This window comes from Pseudophryne corroboree, chromosome 2, assembly GCF_028390025.1.
Source record: "Pseudophryne corroboree isolate aPseCor3 chromosome 2, aPseCor3.hap2, whole genome shotgun sequence".
NCBI classification, from domain to species: Eukaryota; Metazoa; Chordata; class Amphibia; order Anura; family Myobatrachidae; genus Pseudophryne; species Pseudophryne corroboree.
The window spans coordinates 538,029,082-538,046,821 of NC_086445.1; the positions used below are offsets into that span (position 1 = coordinate 538,029,082).

The 17,740-nt window shown below is 47.6% G+C and overlaps 1 protein-coding gene across 1 annotated transcript in view; it reads right to left on the bottom strand.

The window, feature by feature from the left end:
* Positions 1-4,480: 4,480 nt before the first annotated feature.
* DCDC2B (doublecortin domain containing 2B) overlaps positions 4,481-17,740 on the bottom strand; it is a 94,110-nt gene continuing 80,850 nt past the window's right edge. The window contains exon 10 of the mRNA XM_063954243.1: positions 4,481-5,504. Coding sequence (XP_063810313.1) covers positions 5,478-5,504 — 27 coding nt within the window. The 3' untranslated portion in view covers positions 4,481-5,477. The remainder of the gene's footprint in view (positions 5,505-17,740) is intronic.

Below are 17,740 nucleotides of genomic sequence, written 5' to 3' on the forward strand. Positions count from 1 at the left end.
TCCGGTCTGGAGCTTTGGTATAGACTCCATGGTCCTTTTGGAGTCCCCAGCATCCTCTAGGACGTAAGAGAAAATAGGATTTTAATACCTACCGGTAAATCCTTTTCTCCTAGTCCGTAGAGGATGCTGGGCGCCCATCCCAGTGCGGACTGTTACTTGCAGTTGTGTTGTTAGTTGTTGTTTCGATTACACGAAAGTTGTGTATCGGTTATGTTCAGCTTGTTGCTGTTGTTTCGTTCATACTGTTCTCTGGTATTCCTGCTAATCCAGTTGTATGGTGTGTTTGTGGTGTGAGCTGGTATGTGTCTCACCCGTAGTGTAACAAAAATCCTTTTCCTCGAAATGTCCGTCTCCCTGGGTACAGTTCCTATAACTGAGGTCTGGAGGAGGGGCATAGAGGGAGGAGCCAGTTCACACCCATTCAAAGGGACTTATAGTGTGCCCATGTCTCCTGCGGATCACGTCTATACCCCATGGTCCTTTTGGAGTCCCCAGCATCCTCTACGGACTAGGAGAAAAGGATTTACTGGTAGGTATTAAAATCCTATTTTCTGGTGCATGTCATCACATTTGGCAACCTCAGCTACGGATCCTGGTAGTTATGTGACATGACTATGCACAGCTAGCAGTGACGGATCACAACTATCCAGCAGTACTGTATTGCAATCTCAAAGGTGTAGTCTGTATGGTATGGTGGTCACTATTACTGTGTGCTGTCTGTGCAATACAGCAGATGATAAGATGCTCTCTGTGCGTTATGGCAATTACTGGCTTGCTGTCTATGTGGTATGGCAGTCGTTGAATGTGCAGCATTGCAGTCACTCTAATGATGTCTGTATTGCATGGCCTGTCACTGCATTGATTTCTATAATCATGGGCGTAACTACAGTGGGTGCAAGGGGTTGTTTTGGGCCCCAGAGGTTTAGGGGGGCCTGGACCCAAGTTATAAAGTTGCAAACCAATTTCCCAGATTTGCCTGCTAAGCATTTTGGTGGTCATTCCGAGTTGATCGCTAGCTGCATTCGCTCGCTGTGCAGCGATGAGGCCAAAAACGGCACTTCAGCGCATGCGGCGCAATGCGCACTCGCGACATACTATTACAACGAACGATGTAGTTTCTTACAAGGTCTAGCAAAGCTTTTCAATCGCACTGCTGGCCGCAGAGTGATTGACATGAAGTGGGCGTTTCTGGGTGTCAACTGACCGTTTTCAGGGAGTGTTCGGAAAAACGCATGCGTGCCAGAAAAAATGCAGGCGTGGCTGGACGAACGCAGGGCGTGTCTGTGACGTCAAAACAGAAACTGAATAGTCTGAAATGATCGCAAGCGCTGAGTAGGTTTTGAGCTACTCAGAAACTGCACAAAAAAACTTTGTAGCCGCTCTGCGATCCTTTTGTTCGCACTTCTGCTAAGCTAAAATACACCCCCAGTGGGAGGCGGCATAGCGTCTGCACGGCTGCTAAAAACTGCTAGCGAGCGATCAACTCGGAATGACCACCATTGTCTGATCCATTGCCCAGCCTGAATTATGTGGCATTACATTTTCAGCGAGAGGAGTGTGTAGTGGTTGTTATAATGGTAAGGGACACTGTAATGTGGCAACATTTGAACTGGAGGGCACTGTAATGTGACATAGGGCCTCATTTAGGTTGGATTGCAGTGTGTGATCGAACCGCAAAAAATATGAAAAAGATGCTGGCGCATGTCCGTACTGGGTATGCGCCCGCATTTTCTGCTGCAGCTCCCAGTGCCCTGCCTGACAGGTAAGGACTATTAATGTGTAGCACACAACACACAGCCCTGTACATGCAGCGTGAGACTCCAGCCACTGCCACCCTGCACTGCTGGCTGATGCTACATACACACAGCAGCTCGTGCCACCGCCTACTGTACATTACTTACAGGAAGCCAGCAATTCAGAACACAGCACCAGGATCCCGTCATGTACACACGCAGCTGCTCCCATGTATTGCCGGACAGGAAACGATAGAGTGGCATGGGCACTCTTTCCCAGCAACACTCGGGCACTCAGCCAGCTTTGCGCATGCGCCAGGAAAGCTGTAATGGGTGCCGGTGGGCAGTGCAGACAGCAATGTTGGGTAAACGGAAGCAAAATGTTGGAGACGCAGTTCCGCCCCAAGTTAACACCTGCCAATGGGCCGCAATAGGACCCCTGCCCGCAGGCCGCAAGTTATGCGTTAGGGCCCACAGGCCATGAGTTTGACACCCCTGGTCTATAGTATAGGCTGTATCAAACATATTTAACTAATATAAATAAAATAAGTGGTCGGGAAAAGTTAAACATCCCATAATAAATAATATAATGCACAAACATAATAGAACCAGTAGGAGACAGAACTGCACTTTCTAAGCACACATTCTTCCACCTCATGGTAAGGCTCCTGTCTCTTCTTTCTGTCAGCTACTCTCTGGTCCAGTGCACTGATTGAGAGCTCAGATGCACACACACAGCAAACTTGGTGGAAGAAGCTGCTACCACTGGGAATGTGCAGCAGCTCTGCCCTGTCCCTTAAACTGCACGTTGGGGTAGCAGCTCTAATAATCGTATTATATAGCATTGCTATTGTGGCCATAATCTGAGCCACTGGCCAAGAGAAGGGAGGTTTTTGGGCAACCGGACCCCCCCCCCCCCCCCCCTGTATTTGCCTATGTTATGGGGCATAAAATGAACAAGGGCACTACTGTGAGGTATATCATTAACAAGGTCACTACTAGGGGGCATACAATGAACTGTGCACTACTATCAGGCATAAACTGAACTGCCGCGGAGGGGTCTCTTTAGAAGTATTGGGGTGGGTGCCCCAATTCTGGGTATGCCCTGGCAACAATTATCTTTTATTTAGACGACACCAACAGGGTACTGAATGCTATATATTGAGAGGATTGTGATAAAGACAACATATACAGTGGGGGTTACTCAGACTGGATCGCTGCAACAGCAGCGATCACAGTCTGAAGCCCTTTGCACCCGTGCGGGGGGGGGTTGTTGTTATGATTCCAGTACTCCTGACCGGAGGAGATCTCATGGCAATGGCCAGAGTACTGGAAGGGAATGCTGGTTACGGGAGCTGGAAAGACTAGTTGCCCCTGGCGCCCTAACTCTATTGTCTCACCCGTGCTATCGGAAATCCCTTGCGAGACTATGGTTTCTTGAGCCCCTGGCAGCCACGTTTGAAAGGCGGATTATGTCTGCCCAACTCCGGTGCCCCCCGGTCTTAGTGAGAGACAAAGGGAAATCCGAGGCAGGATGATGACAAGAGGACCTCTGACTGACAACAGGCCAGGGGCAACAAGCTAACTAACCAAACCAGAAGTATGCGCGGAAAAACCGCCAGATAAAAGGACAACCAAAATCCACTAGTCCGTTACTCCTACCCAGCACCGCTGGATACCAGAGTGGATCTGTGGGAGCGGAATCCTCCGCAAAAGCTCCGAAACACAAATAATAAATAATAAGTAATAAAGCGGCCAAGCCGCAACACACGGCTACGCCGTGACTCACGAACACCACTGGATGTTTAAAGGTGCTCAGTCAGGACTCCAGGAACAGATGACGACTTCCGAGTACAGGACAACTGAGGACAGGAACGACCGGGTACAGCAAGACTGGAAACACTCTCAGCAAACAGATACAGCATGCAGGAAGCTATTACTGGCGTCTGTGAGAAGCCCTGGGAGTGTACTTAACAGGGAGTCCTCCAATCAGCTGTTTAGAGGCTGATTGGACTAAATGCCGTGCAGCTGCCTTGCTGCACGGCCAGGAAACAGGTGCCCTTATTAATTTAAATGGACCCAGCAACGGGGAACGCGGTCCGCCAGTGGCGTCCCCGTTGCTAGGGTCCGTGCGGCTCCATGCGCCCGGCGTCTAGCGTTGCCAGGGAGCCGGCGGCTGTACGCGCACGGCGTCCCTGGTTGCTAGGCGCCGGGCCGCACCGACGAGCGGACCCCGGCGCCTAGCAGTTGTGGTGGTAGGACCAGTCCAGACATGCGGTGCGGACTAGCCCTGTGCTGGACGTCCCCACGCATGTCTGAGTAACTGATCATAGATGTGCTAAATTCAGCACATCTACGATCAGATCTGAATCATCTCCAGTAACATGAAATAGAAAGTAAAGATAATGGTGCCCAATAACTTTATCATCTAAAAGGCGGGATACATTTGACACGTAATGTAGGCAAAAAACAATTGTAATAGTTGAGTGTGGGGTTATTCATTAATGGATGCAGTCACTTTGCTAACTCTTGGCTCCAGGCAGTTGGTAATTACAGGTACAGTGCCAGTTCCTGGCTCTAGGCAGTCGGTAACTACAACAATATATGTGCAGTAAATAGCTGCTGTACACATTAGAATCATGGCCTTGATTTGAAATCGCAACTACGGTATCTGTGCCCATGTTGTAACTTCATTTACATTTTAACCCTCTAGATTTCAGTTAAACAGTCAAGCATCATGGAGATAGTACTTTGGCAATTTTTATTTTTTATAACACACGTTCAAAATGTACCACTTCGGAATGCAGTCAAAAGGTCAATGTAATATTGAGGATTTCTGGACCATATAGGGTAGATGAAGCTGGACAGTCAGTCTAGTGCCTGTCACAGCAATATCTACATAAAGTATTATGAGGTCACATATGTATATTATCAAAAATACTTAGTTGCCCATAATTTAGGTCTGGAAGTTTGACATTATCATTCAACCATTTAAATGATTCCATTGGGCCCAATTATTGTTGCCAGGTGCCGACCAAACACACTCTTAGCTATTATGGTTACTAGATTACTGCATTTCCAGCCAGGCGGAACTAAAATCAGTACAGATCTTAAGGTGTGTACACACGGTGAGATATATCCTTTCTATTTTGACGATATAGTCAAAATCGCAAGGAAAGTTAGTGGATATCGCATGGTGTGATGCGCACTACCGTAGGGTAGGTATCACAAGGCTAGATTGACTTGTCTGCACAGTCTATCTTGACTATCTAGTGTACTATCTAGTACAAAGTATAGTCTAAATTGGCACTTAGTCAAAATCGTAAGTACAGACAGTCAAAATCTGGGCTCTGAGGGAGTTCAAGGGAAATTGCATAGTCAAAATCAGGCATAGCAAGGATCTCACCGTGTGTATGCATCTTAACTCTTTCACATTTCATCTTGCTCAACTGGATCCCCCTACATGCAGCATCCTGGGCCACTTTGTTCTAGTTGTAATATAAGCGCTGAGAAGATTGCTGTTTGTGGCCAGATTGTATAGGATGGAAAAATAGAAATATAGAAGCGTAGTAGTAGTAGTATTCATGGAAATACTTGTATGTAGGTGAGGGGTTTTCATAAAAAGCCATACGAGTAAAGAAACATAGGTTGGAATCATTTTAAGAACTCTTTGTGGTACATCATCCTTGTGCTTGTATAGTGGAGACAATAAATGTCCCAGTCTTCAGTCCTCATATGAAAATGTTACTCCTGCACAATCTCCGCTTCTCTCTGTAGGTGTGTAGATGAAAAAAGATGATTTATTTATTCATTTTAATTAATTTAATTCTCATCTGGTTTTTAGGTTTAATATACCTAATACAACTATCATTCCACTTTAATTCAAAAGCAAACTCAATGAAACTCCTATTTATATATGGTGGTGGGCCTACACTCAGTAGATATGAATTTCCTGCAAGAGCTAGAAACGTAATAATGAATTAAGAACACATAAGACATGAGCAAGAGAGAAAAGTACCCAGAAGAGGAGATGGAAGTTATAAAGACAAGGGACCGGATGTATCAAGCAATTGAGTAACATCCCGCGACTTACCGTGTCGTTACTAATCACATATGTTCTAACATATGCATTTAGTATCATAAAGGGCAGCTCTCCTGATAAGAGCTACCCTTTGGGGTCCCAGGTTTATGACCCGGGAGTCGCTCTGCACATGCACAGAGTGACATGGCGGCTGCAAAGGATGCTAGGAGAGATCCTCTGACAGCACTGATGCAGAAAAAAAGCCCATAGGCTTCCGTAGGGTAACGCCAGCTTTTGAAACACAGCATCCAGGTCTTAGTAAATATGGGAAATGTGGTAAAGCCCTGAAAACTGGGTTTTTACCGCATTTTCCTGTTAGTACATCCTGGCATTATCCTCCACATCAAAAACCCAGTGTTTGGGTTTTATTGCATACGGGAAATGTGAAAAAATCTCGAAAACAGGGTTTTTACAGCATTTTTCCATATGTACATACCAGCATTACCATCCACATCAGAAACTCATGGTCGTGGTCTTAGTACATACGGGAAATGTTTTGGGGGTTTTAATGCATTTCCTGCATGTACTAAGACCCGGATGCAGCTGAAGTTGCCCTATAGAAGCCTAGGGGCTTCTTTCTGCTTCGGTGCTGTCAGAGGGATACGATCGAAAAACAGGGTTTTAACCTTATTTTCCCATGACTACATCCCAGCGGGATGTACTAACAGGAAAATGCTGTAAAACCCACATATGTTAGTACATATGTGAATAGTATCGGTGCTGTAAGTGCCAGAATATACTACAATTGCTTGGTACATCCCAAACCAAGAGCCCCAAGGTTACAAGGTAAAGTCATATATAATACACTGCTCAAAAAAATAAAGGGAACACTAAAATAACATCCTAGATCTGAATGAATGAAATATTCTTATTAAATACTTTGTTCTTTACATAGTTGAATGTGCTGACAACAAAATCACACAAAAATTATCAATGGAAATCAAATTTATTAACCCATGGAGGTCTGGATTTGGAGTCACCCTCAAAATTAAAGTGGAAAAACACACTACAGGCTGATCCAACTTTGATGTAATGTCCTTAAAACAAGTCAAAATGAGGCTCAGTAGTGTGTGTGGCCTCCACGTGCCTGTATGACCTCCCTACAATCCACACAAGTGGCTCAGGTAGTGCAGCTCATCCAGGATTACACATCAATGTGAGCTGTGGCAAGAAGGTTTTCTGTGTCTGTCAGCGTAGTGTCCAGAGCATGGAGGCGCTACCAGGAGACAGGCCAGTACATCAGAAGATGTGGAGGAGGCCGTAGGAGGGCAACAACCTAGCAGCAGGACCCGCTACCTCTGCCTTTGTGTAAGGAGGAACAGGAGTAGCACTGCCAGAGCCCTGCAAAATGACCTCCAGCAAGCCACAAATGTGCATGTGTCTACTCAAATGATCAGAAACAGACTCCATGAGGGTGGTATGAGGGCCCGACGTCCACAGGTGGGGGTTGTGCTTACAGCCCAACACCGTGCAGGACGTTTGGCATTTGCCAGAGAACACCAAGATTGGCAAATTCGCCACTGGTGCCCTGTGCTCTTCACAGATGAAAGCAGGTTCTCACTGAGCACATGTGACAGACGTGACAGAGTCTGGAGACGCCAAGGAGAACGTTCTGCTACCTGCAACATCCTCCAGCATGACCGGTTTGGCAGTGGGTCAGTAATGGTGTGGGGTGGCATTTCTTTGGGGGGCCGCACAGCCCTCCATGTGCTCGCCAGAGGTAGCCTGACTGCCATTAGGTACTGAGATGAGATCCTCAGACCCCTTGTGAGACCATATGCTGGTGCGGTTGGCCCTGGGTTCCTCCTAATGCAAGACAATGCTAGACCTCATGTAGCTGGAGTGTGTCAGCAGTTCCTGCAAGACGAAGGGAATGATGCTATGGACTGGCCCACCCGTTCCCCAGACCTGAATCCAATTGAGCACATCAGGGACATCATGTCTCGCTCCATCCACCAATGCTACGTTGCACCACAGACTGTCCAGGAGTTGGCGGATGCTTTAGTCCAGGTCTGGGAGGAGATCCCTCAGGAGACCATCCGCCACCTCATCAGGAGCATGCCCAGGCGTTGTAGGGAGGTCATACAGGGACGTGGAGGCCACACACACTACTGAGCCTCATTTTGACTTGTTTTAAGGACATTACATCAAAGTTGGATCAGCATGTAGTGTGTTTTTCCACTTTAATTTTGAGGGTGACTCCAAATCCAGACCTCCATGGGTTAATAAATTTGATTTCCATTGATAATTTTTTTGTGATTTTGTTGTCAGCACATTCAACTATGTAAAGAACAAAGTATTTAATAAGAATATTTAATTCATTCAGATCTAGGATGAGTTAATTTAGTGTTCCCTTGATTTTTTTGAGCAGTGTATAAGTAACATGAATCTATTACTATAATAATGTGCTGACATTTTGTAATAATACAGTACCTAAGCTTTATCTAGTTTATACGATGTATGGACAGAGTACTTCAATTACATAGATGGTACTTTTCCCATGTATTGCTGGTTAAGAATGGTACTACCTTACATTAGGAGGCTACTTAACCGATGGGGTTCAACCTAAAATATGGGTCACTAAACACTTTAGGGCAGGCCTGGCCATCCTGTGGCTCGCCAGCTGTTGTGAAACTACAAATCCCAGCATGCCTTGAAACAAATTTTGCATTCCAGAGTAGCTAAACTGTGACTGGGTATGCTGGGACTTGTAGTTTCACAACAGCTGGAGACCCACAGGTTGGCCAGGACTGATTTAGGGTGTGTTCCCATATCCTCATAACAGTCATTATGTATCTAAATAATAAAAACATTATTTATCTTGTTTTAATTCTCTTGTACAACTATAATTTCTCATACGTCCTAGAGGATGCTGGGGACACTTCAAGAACCATGGGATATAGACGGGATCCGCAGGAGACATGGGCACTTTAAGACTTTGAAGGGGTGTGAACTGGCTCCTCCCTCTATGCCCCTCCTCCAGACTCCAGACTTTAAAATTGTGCCCAGGGAGACTTGTCACACACAGGGGAGCTCTACTGAGTTTCTCTGAAAAGACTTTGTTAGGTTTTTTATTTTCAGGGAGGCTGCTGGCAACGGTCTCCCTGCATCGTGGGACTTAGGGGGGAGAAGTCAGACCTACTTCTAATGAGTTTAAAGGCTCTGCTTCTTGGCTACAGGACACCATTAGCTCCTGAGGGTTTGGAACACTAGGTACGCCTAGGGGTTCACTCCCAGAGCCCGCCGTCACCCCCCTTGCAGAGCCAAAAGTCAGAAGACAGGTGAGTAGAAGAAGATAGAAGACTTCAGTGACAGCTTTCTGAGGTACCGCACAGCGATCGCGCTGCACGCCATGCTCCCACACACACAGCGGCACTACAGGGTGCAGGGCGCGGGGGATGGGCGCCCTGGGCAGCATAAAATCCTCATTTTCAGGCTGGCAAAAGTGGAATATAGTGCCTGGGCACAAAATCCGAACCCCCGCCAGTATAATATATTAAAAATATAGCGGGGCTGAAGCGCGCCATTAAGGGGGCGGGGCTTAGCCCTCACAGCTCTCACCAGCGCCATTTTCTCTTCACAATAGCTGCAGAGACGCTGGTCCTCTCCTCCAAACACTGCTGTACAAGTAACAGGGTGCAAAACGGCAGGGGGGGGCGGGGCACATAATTTGATGCAAATATAAAAGCGCTACTGGTCTGGGGCTTTATATATTAAAGTTTCAGATCTGGGATTGAGCGCTGGGTTGTGAGCTGGCAAACTCCCTCTGTGTTTCTCTGACAGGCTTTACTGTGGGTCTGTCCCCTGTTTGTCCTGTGTGTCTGTGGGTGTCGGTACACGTGTGTCGGAGGAGACTGTGTTAGGGACAGAAACGGCTGTGGGAGTGACCCTGTCGGCACCGCCGACTCCTGATTGGGTAAATGTGTTGAATGCCTTGAATGCTAATGTGGCTCTTATTAATAAGAGATTGGATAAATCTGAATTTCAGAACCAGGCATGGAAGAAATCTGTGGAGGATGTGTTATCACAGGTCCAGACCCCCTCGGGGTCACATAAACGTTTATTTGCTCAGTTGGCAGACACAGATACCGACACGGACACTGACTCCAGTGTCGACTATAGTGATGCCAGATTAGACCCAAAATTGGCAAAAAACATTCAGTACACGATTGTGGCAATAAAAGACGTGTTAGGACCCTGCTGTCCTTGATACTAGGGTCTGTATGTATAAGGGAAAGAAACCTGAGGTAACATTTCCGCCCTCTCATGAACTGAATACTTTTTTTGAAAAAATGTGGGAAAATCCTGACAAAAAGTTTCTGATTCCCAAGAGCAGGGTCGGCTCCAGGCCTACTAGCACCCTGAGCGAAAACATGTAAAAGCGCAAACCCCCCCCCCCCCCCCCCCCCATGCACGCGCTCTCCAGGAAAAGCGGGCGTGGCCTATTGGAAAGTGGGCGTGGCCTCATAACTTCATATTATTAGACTATAAATAAATATGTTTTCACACCCCCTCTACGCACACAATTAGCAGCCTTACACATAACAGCCACAGTAGTGTTCCTTACACACAATGGGGTAAATTTACTAAGATTCGTGTTTTCCCGTTTGAGGTCAAAGTTCAATCACGAATGACATCGAAAGTGTAAATATGCAACTTTTTGAATTGATTACGACTAATTTACTGAGCTGCCGTATTCTGCATTTTCGGGTTTTCCGATGTCGATGTCATTCGTTTTTTTAGGCAGTGTTTTACGTGAGTGACTTGTAAAACACTGCGACTTTAATACAATGAATCTCGGCCAGATCTGAGAGATCCGTGCTGGGCTTCATTGTGCACTTTGTTTAAAAAATAAATAAAGTTTAAATGTTAAAAAAAAATTGCGTGGGGTCCCCCCTCCTAAGGCAAACCAGCCTCGGGCTCTTTGAGCCGATCCTGGTTGCAGAAATATGGGAAAAAAATGGACAGGGGTTCCCCCATATTTAAGCAACCAGCATCGGGCTCTGCGCCTGGTCCTGGTTCCAAAAATACGGGGGACAAAAAGCGTAGGGGTCCCCCGTATTTTTAAAACCAGCACCGGGCTCCACTAGCTGGACAGGTAATGCCACAGCCGGGGGTCACTTTTATACCGTGCCCTGCGGCCGTGGCATCAAATATCCAACTAGTCACCCCTGGCCGGGGTACCCTGGGGGAGTGGGAACCCCTTCAATCAAGGGGTCCCCCCCCCCAGCCACCCAAGGGCCAGGGGTGAAGCCCGAGGCTGTCCCCCCCATCCAATGGGCTGCGGATGGGGAGCTGATAGCCTTTGTTGATAGTTATGAATATTGTTTTTAGTAGCAGTACTACAAGTCCCAGCAAGTCTCCCCCGCAAGCTGGTACTTGGAGAACCACAAGTACCAGCATGCGGCGGAAAAACTTGGCTGCTGGTACCTGTAGAACTACTACTAAAAAAATACCCCAAAAATTACAAGACACACACACCTTGAAAGTAAAGTTTTAATACATCCATCCACGCAAACATATACACATACTTACCTTATGTTCACACGCAGGTCGGTCCTCTTGTCCAGTAGAATCCATGGGGTACCTGTTGAAAAAATTATACTCACAAAATCCAGTGTAGATCGGTCCTCTTCAAATCCATTTGTAATCCACGTACTTGAGAAAATAAAAAAACGGAGTCCCGACCACGAACTGAAAGGGGCCCCATGTTTTCACATGGGACCCCTTTCCCCGGATGCCAGAAACCCACTCTGACTTCTGTCTAAGTGGGTTTCTTCAGCCAATCAAGGAGCGCCACGTTATAGCACCCTCCTGATCGGCTGTGTGCTCCTGTACTGACTGACAGGCGGCACACGGCAGTGTTACAATGTAGCGCCTATGCGCTCCATTGTAACCAATGGTGGGAACTTTCTGCTCAGCGGTGAGGTCACTTTCGGTCAACCGCTGAGCAGAAAGTTCCCACCATTGGTTACAATGGAGCGCATAGGCGCTACATTGCAACACTGCCGTGTGCTGCCTGTCAGTCAGTACAGGAGCACACAGCCAATCAGGAGGGTGCCACAACGTGGCGCTCCCTGATTGGCTGAAGAAACCCACTTAGACATCAGTCAGAGTGGGTTTCTGGCATTCGGGGAAAGGGGTCCCATGTGAAAACATGGGGCCCCTTTCAGTTCGTGGACGGGACTCCGTTTTTTTATTTTCTCAAGTACGTGGATTACAAATGGATTTGAAGAGGACCGATCTACACTGGATTTTGTGAGTATAATTTTTTCAACAGGTACCCCATGGATTCTACTGGACAAGAGGACCGACCTGCGTGTGAACATAAGGTAAGTATGTGTATATGTTTGTGTGGATGGATGTATTAAAACTTTACTTTCAAGGTGTGTGTGTGTGTGTCTTGTCATTTTTGGGGTATTTTTTTAGTAGTAGTTCTACAGGTACCAGCGGCCAAGTTTTTCCGCCGCATGCTGGTACTTGTGGTTCTCCAAGTACCAGCTTGCGGGGAGGCTTGCTGGGACTTGTAGTACTGCTACTAAAAACAATATTCATAACTATCAACAAAGGCTATCAGCCCCCCATCCGCAGCCCATTGGATGGGGGGGACAGCCTCGGGCTTCACCCCTGGCCCTTGGGTGGCTGGGGGGGGGGGAACCCCTTGATTGAAGGGGTTCCCACTCCCCCAGGGTACCCCGGCCAGGGGTGACTAGTTGGATATTTGATGCCACGGCCGCAGGGCACGGTATAAAAGTGACCCCCGGCTGTGGCATTATCTGTCCAGCTAGTGGAGCCCGGTGCTGGTTTTAAAAATACGGGGGACCCCTACGCTTTTTGTCCCCCGTATTTTTGGAACCAGGACCAGGTGCAGAGCCTGATGCTGGTTGCTTAAATATGGGGGAACCCCTGTCCATTTTTCCCCCATATTTCTGCAACCAGGATCGGCTCAAAGAGCCCGAGGCTGGTTTGCCTTAGGAGGGGGGACCCCACGCAATTTTTTTTCCGAAAATTTAGAACATTTCCCCCCCCTTCCCACTGAAAAACATGCACGGATCTCATGGATCCGTGCATGCCTATACAAACACGGGATAAAAAAGCAGGTCTGTTTTTTTTTAGCACTTTTTCACGATTTGTATTTTATCACGGCAGTGTTTGGCTATTGTCGGCAGTGTTTGTGTTTTGCACTTTTTAGTAAATTCCCGATTTCTAGCAAATTGCAGGCGTATTTGACCGAAGGTGTATTGATTCGTGATTTTTTCCAAGGACTTCCAAAATATTACGAATGCCCTCATCACTGCCGTGATTATTGCTTAGTAAATTACCGAGATGACACTTTGATGAAAAAACGGCATCTCGGTCAAAATCGGGACCTTAGTAAATATATCCCAATGTCTCCAGTATAGTGTCAGATACACATAATGGGGTAAATTTACTAAGCTCCCGGTTTTGACCGAGATGCCGTTTTTTCATCAAAGTGTCATCTCGGTAATTTACTAAGCAATAATCACGGCAGTGATGAGGGCATTCGTAATATTTTGAAGTCCTAGGAAAAAAATCACGAATGAATACACCATCGGTCAAAACGCGGCTGTTTAAGTATCAATCTCGGTCATTTACTTAGAAGTGCAAAGCAAAAAAAAAACAAACACTGCCGTGAAAAATTACAACTCGTAAAAAAGTGCTAAAAAAAAACAGACCTTTTTTTTTTATTCGTGATTGGATAGGCATGCACGGATCCATGAGATCCGTGCATGTATATCAGTGGGAAGGGGTGGGAAAGTGCTTATTTTTTCAAAAAAAATTGCGTGGGGTCCCCCCTCCTAAGCATAACCAGCCTCGGGCTCTTTGAGCCGATCCTGGTTGCAGAAATATGGGGAAAAAATTGACAGGGGTTCCCCCATATTTAAGCAACCAGCATCGGGCTCTGCGCCTGGTCCTGGTTCCAAAAATACGGGGGACAAAAAGAGTAGGGGTCCCCCGTATTTTTAAAACCGGCACCGGGCTCCACTAGCTGGACAGATAATGCCACAGCCGGGGGTCACTTTTATATAGTGCCCTGCGGCCGTGGCATCAAAAATCCAACTAGTCACCCCTGGCCGGGGTACCCTGGGGGAGTGGGGACCCCTTCAATCAAGGGGTCCCCCCCCCAGCCACCCAAGGGCCAGGGGTGAAGCCCGAGGCTGTCCCCCCCCATCCAATGGGCTGCGGATGGGGGGGGCTGATAGCCTTTGTTGTAAAAGAAAAGATATTGTTTTTAGTAGCAGTACTACAAGTCCCAGCAAGCCTCCCCCGCATGCTGGTACTTGGAGAACCACAAGTACCAGCATGCGGCGGAAAAACGGGCCCGCTGGTACCTGTAGTACTACTACTAAAAAAATACCCAAAAAAACACAAGACACACACACCGTGAAAGTATAATTTTATTACATACATACACACATACATACATACTTACCTTATGTTCCCACGCAGGTCGGTCCTCTTCTCCAGTAGAATCCAAGGGGTACCTGTTGAAGAAATTATACTCACAAGATCCAGGGGTCCAGGGTCCTCGGGGAATCCAGGTGTAATCCACGTACTTGAAAAAAATAACAAAACGGACACCCGAGCCACGCACTAAAAGGGGACCCATGTTTGCACATGGATCCCCTTTTCCCGACTGCCAGAAACCCAATCTGACTGATGTCTAAGTGGGTTTCTACAGCCAATCAGGGAGTGCCACGTTGTAGCACTCTCCTGATCGGCTGTGTGCTCCTGTACTGAGTAACAGGCGGCACACGGCAGTGTTACAAGGTAGCGCCTATGCGCTCCATTGTAACCAATGCTGGGAACTTTCTGCTCAGCGGTGACGTCACTTTAGGTCAACCGCAGGGCAAAAAGTTCCCAGCATTGGTTACAATGGAGCGCATAGGCGCTACATTGTAACACTGCCGTGTGCCGCCTGTCACTCAGTACAGGAGCACACAGCCGATCAGGAGAGTGCTACAACGTGGCACTCCCTGATTGGCTGTAGAAACCCACTTAGACATCAGTCAGATTGGGTTTCTGGCAGTCGGGAAAAGGGGATCCATGTGCAAACATGGGTCCCCTTTTAGTGCGTAGCTCGGGTGTCCGTTTTGTTATTTTTTTCAAGTACGTGGATTACACCTGGATTCCCCGAGGACCCTGGACCCCTGGATCTCGTGAGTATAATTTCTTCAACAGGTACCCCTTGGATTCTACTGGAGAAGAGGACCGACCTGCGTGGGAACATAAGGTAAGTATGTATGTATGTATGTGTGTATGTATGTAATAAAATTATACTTTCACGGTGTGTGTGTCTTGTGTTTTTTGGGGTATTTTTTTAGTAGTAGTACTACAGGTACCAGCGGGCCCGTTTTTCCGCCGCATGCTGGTACTTGTGGTTCTCCAAGTACCAGCATGCGGGGGAGGCTTGCTGGGACTTGTAGTACTGCTACTAAAAACAATATCTTTTCTTTTACAACAAAGGCTATCAGCCCCCCCATCCGCAGCCCATTGGATGGGGGGGGACAGCCTCGGGCTTCACCCCTGGCCCTTGGGTGGCTGGGGGGGGGGGGACCGCTTGATTGAAGGGGTCCCCACTCCCCCAGGGTACCCCGGCCAGGGGTGACTAGTTGGATTTTTGATGCCACGGCCGCAGGGCACTATATAAAAGTGACCCCCGGCTGTGGCATTATCTGTCCAGCTAGTGGAGCCCGGTGCTGGTTTTAAAAATACGGGGGACCCCTACTCTTTTTGTCCCCCGTATTTTTGGAACCAGGACCAGGCGCAGAGCCCGATGCTGGTTGCTTAAATATGGGGGAACCCCTGTCATTTTTTTCCCCATATTTCGGCAACCAGGATCGGCTCAAAGAGCCCGAGGCTGGTTATGCTTAGGAGGGGGGACCCCACGCAATTTTTTTTAAAATATTTGACAGTGTTTAATTTTAAAAAAACAAAAAAAAAGAACCCCAGCACGGATCACACAGATCCGGCCGAGATTCATTGTAAAAAAGTCGGCAGTGTTTTGCTAATCACTGCCGTAAAAATAGAAAAAAAACCACGAATGACATCGACATCGGAACAAAAGAAAAACCCGAATACGACAGCTTAGTAAATTAGTCGTAATCAATTCAAAAAGTTGCAGTTTTACACTTTCGATGTCATTCGTGATTGAACTTTGACCTGAAACGGGAAAATACGAATCTTAGTAAATTTACCCCAATGTCTCCAGTATAGTGCCAGATACACAATGGGGGTCATTCCGAGTTGTTCGCTCGCAAGCTGCTTTTAGCAGCATTGCACACGCTAAGCCGCCGCCTACTGGGAGTGAATCTTAGCTTCTTAAAATTGCGAACGAAAGATTTGCATTATTGCGAAAATACATCTCTGTGCAGTTTCTGAGTAGCTCGAGACTTACTCGGCATCTGCGATCAGTTCAGTGCTTGTCGTTCCTGGTTTGACGTCACAAACACACCCAGCATTCGCCCAGACACTCCTCCGTTTCTCCAGCCACTCCCGCGTTTTTCCCAGAAACGGTAGCGTTTTTTCCCACACACCCATAAAACGGCCTGTTTCCGCCCAGAAACACCCACTTCCTGTCAATCACATTACGATCACCAGAACGAAGAAAAAACTGTGAGTAAAATTCCTAACTGCATAGCAAATTTACTTGGCGCAGTCGCAGTGCGGACATTGCGCATGCGCACTAAGCGGAAAATCGCTGCGATGCAAAAAAATTTACCGAGCGAACAACTCGGAATGACCACCAATGTGCAGTGCCAGATAGACATGATATGCCCCCCAGCAGTGCCAGCTACACACAATATGCCCCCCAGCAGTGCCAGCTACACGATAGTGTTCACTTTTTAGGGCAGGGAGGGCACATTTTTAAGTTAGGAGGGCAAAATGATGTACATACTGTAATGCTTGTTGCTCATCTACCTACATGGTAAAGCATGGACAGTGCGCGCCGAAGGCACGCTGCAAAAATTTAGGGGCGTTGCTTCGTGGGGAAGGTGCGTGGCCACATAATAGTGGCAATTCGCATTACACCACACAGTAGTGCAGTTAATACACACTGCACCAGGTAGAACCTCCTAGACACTTTGCGCCAGGCAGAGCACGTTAGACACTTTGCGCCAGGCAGAGCACGTTAGACACTTTGCGCCAGGCAGAGCACGTTAGACACTTTGCGCCAGGCAGAGCACGTTAGACACATTGCCTAGCCACAAACGCCTAGCGGGAACACTAAATGATATGCTCCCCAGCCGTGCCAGCTACACATGACATGCCCCCCAGCAGTGCCAGCAACACATGACATGCCCCCCAGCAATGCCAGATACATAAATGGCCACACAGTGCCAGATATGTAGATACAGAAAAGCCCCAACAGTGCCAGATAAATGCCCCCACAGTGCCAGATAAATGCCCCCACAGTGCCAGATAAAAGCCCCCACAGTGCCAGATACAGAAAAGCCCCCACAGTGCCAGATAAATGCCCCCACAGTGCCAGATAAATGCCCCCACAGTGCCAGATAAATGCCCCCACAGTGCCAGATAAATGCCCACAGTGCCAGATAAATGACCCCACAGTGCCAGATAAATGCCCCTACAGTGCCAGATAAATGCCCCCACTGTGCCAGAAATGCCCCCAGTGTGCCAAATACATAAATGCCCCCACAGAGCCAGATATGCCCCCACAGAGCCAGAAATGTACCAGAAATGCCCCCAGTGTGCCAGATAAATGCCCTCAGTGTGCCAGATAAATGCCCCCAGTGTGCCAGATATGCCCCCACAGTGTCAGATATGCCCCCACAGAGCCAGATATGCCCCCCACAGTGCCAGATATGCCCCCCACAGTGCCAGATATGCCCCGTGTGCCAGATATGCCCCCAGAGTGCCAGATAAATGCCCCCACAGTGCC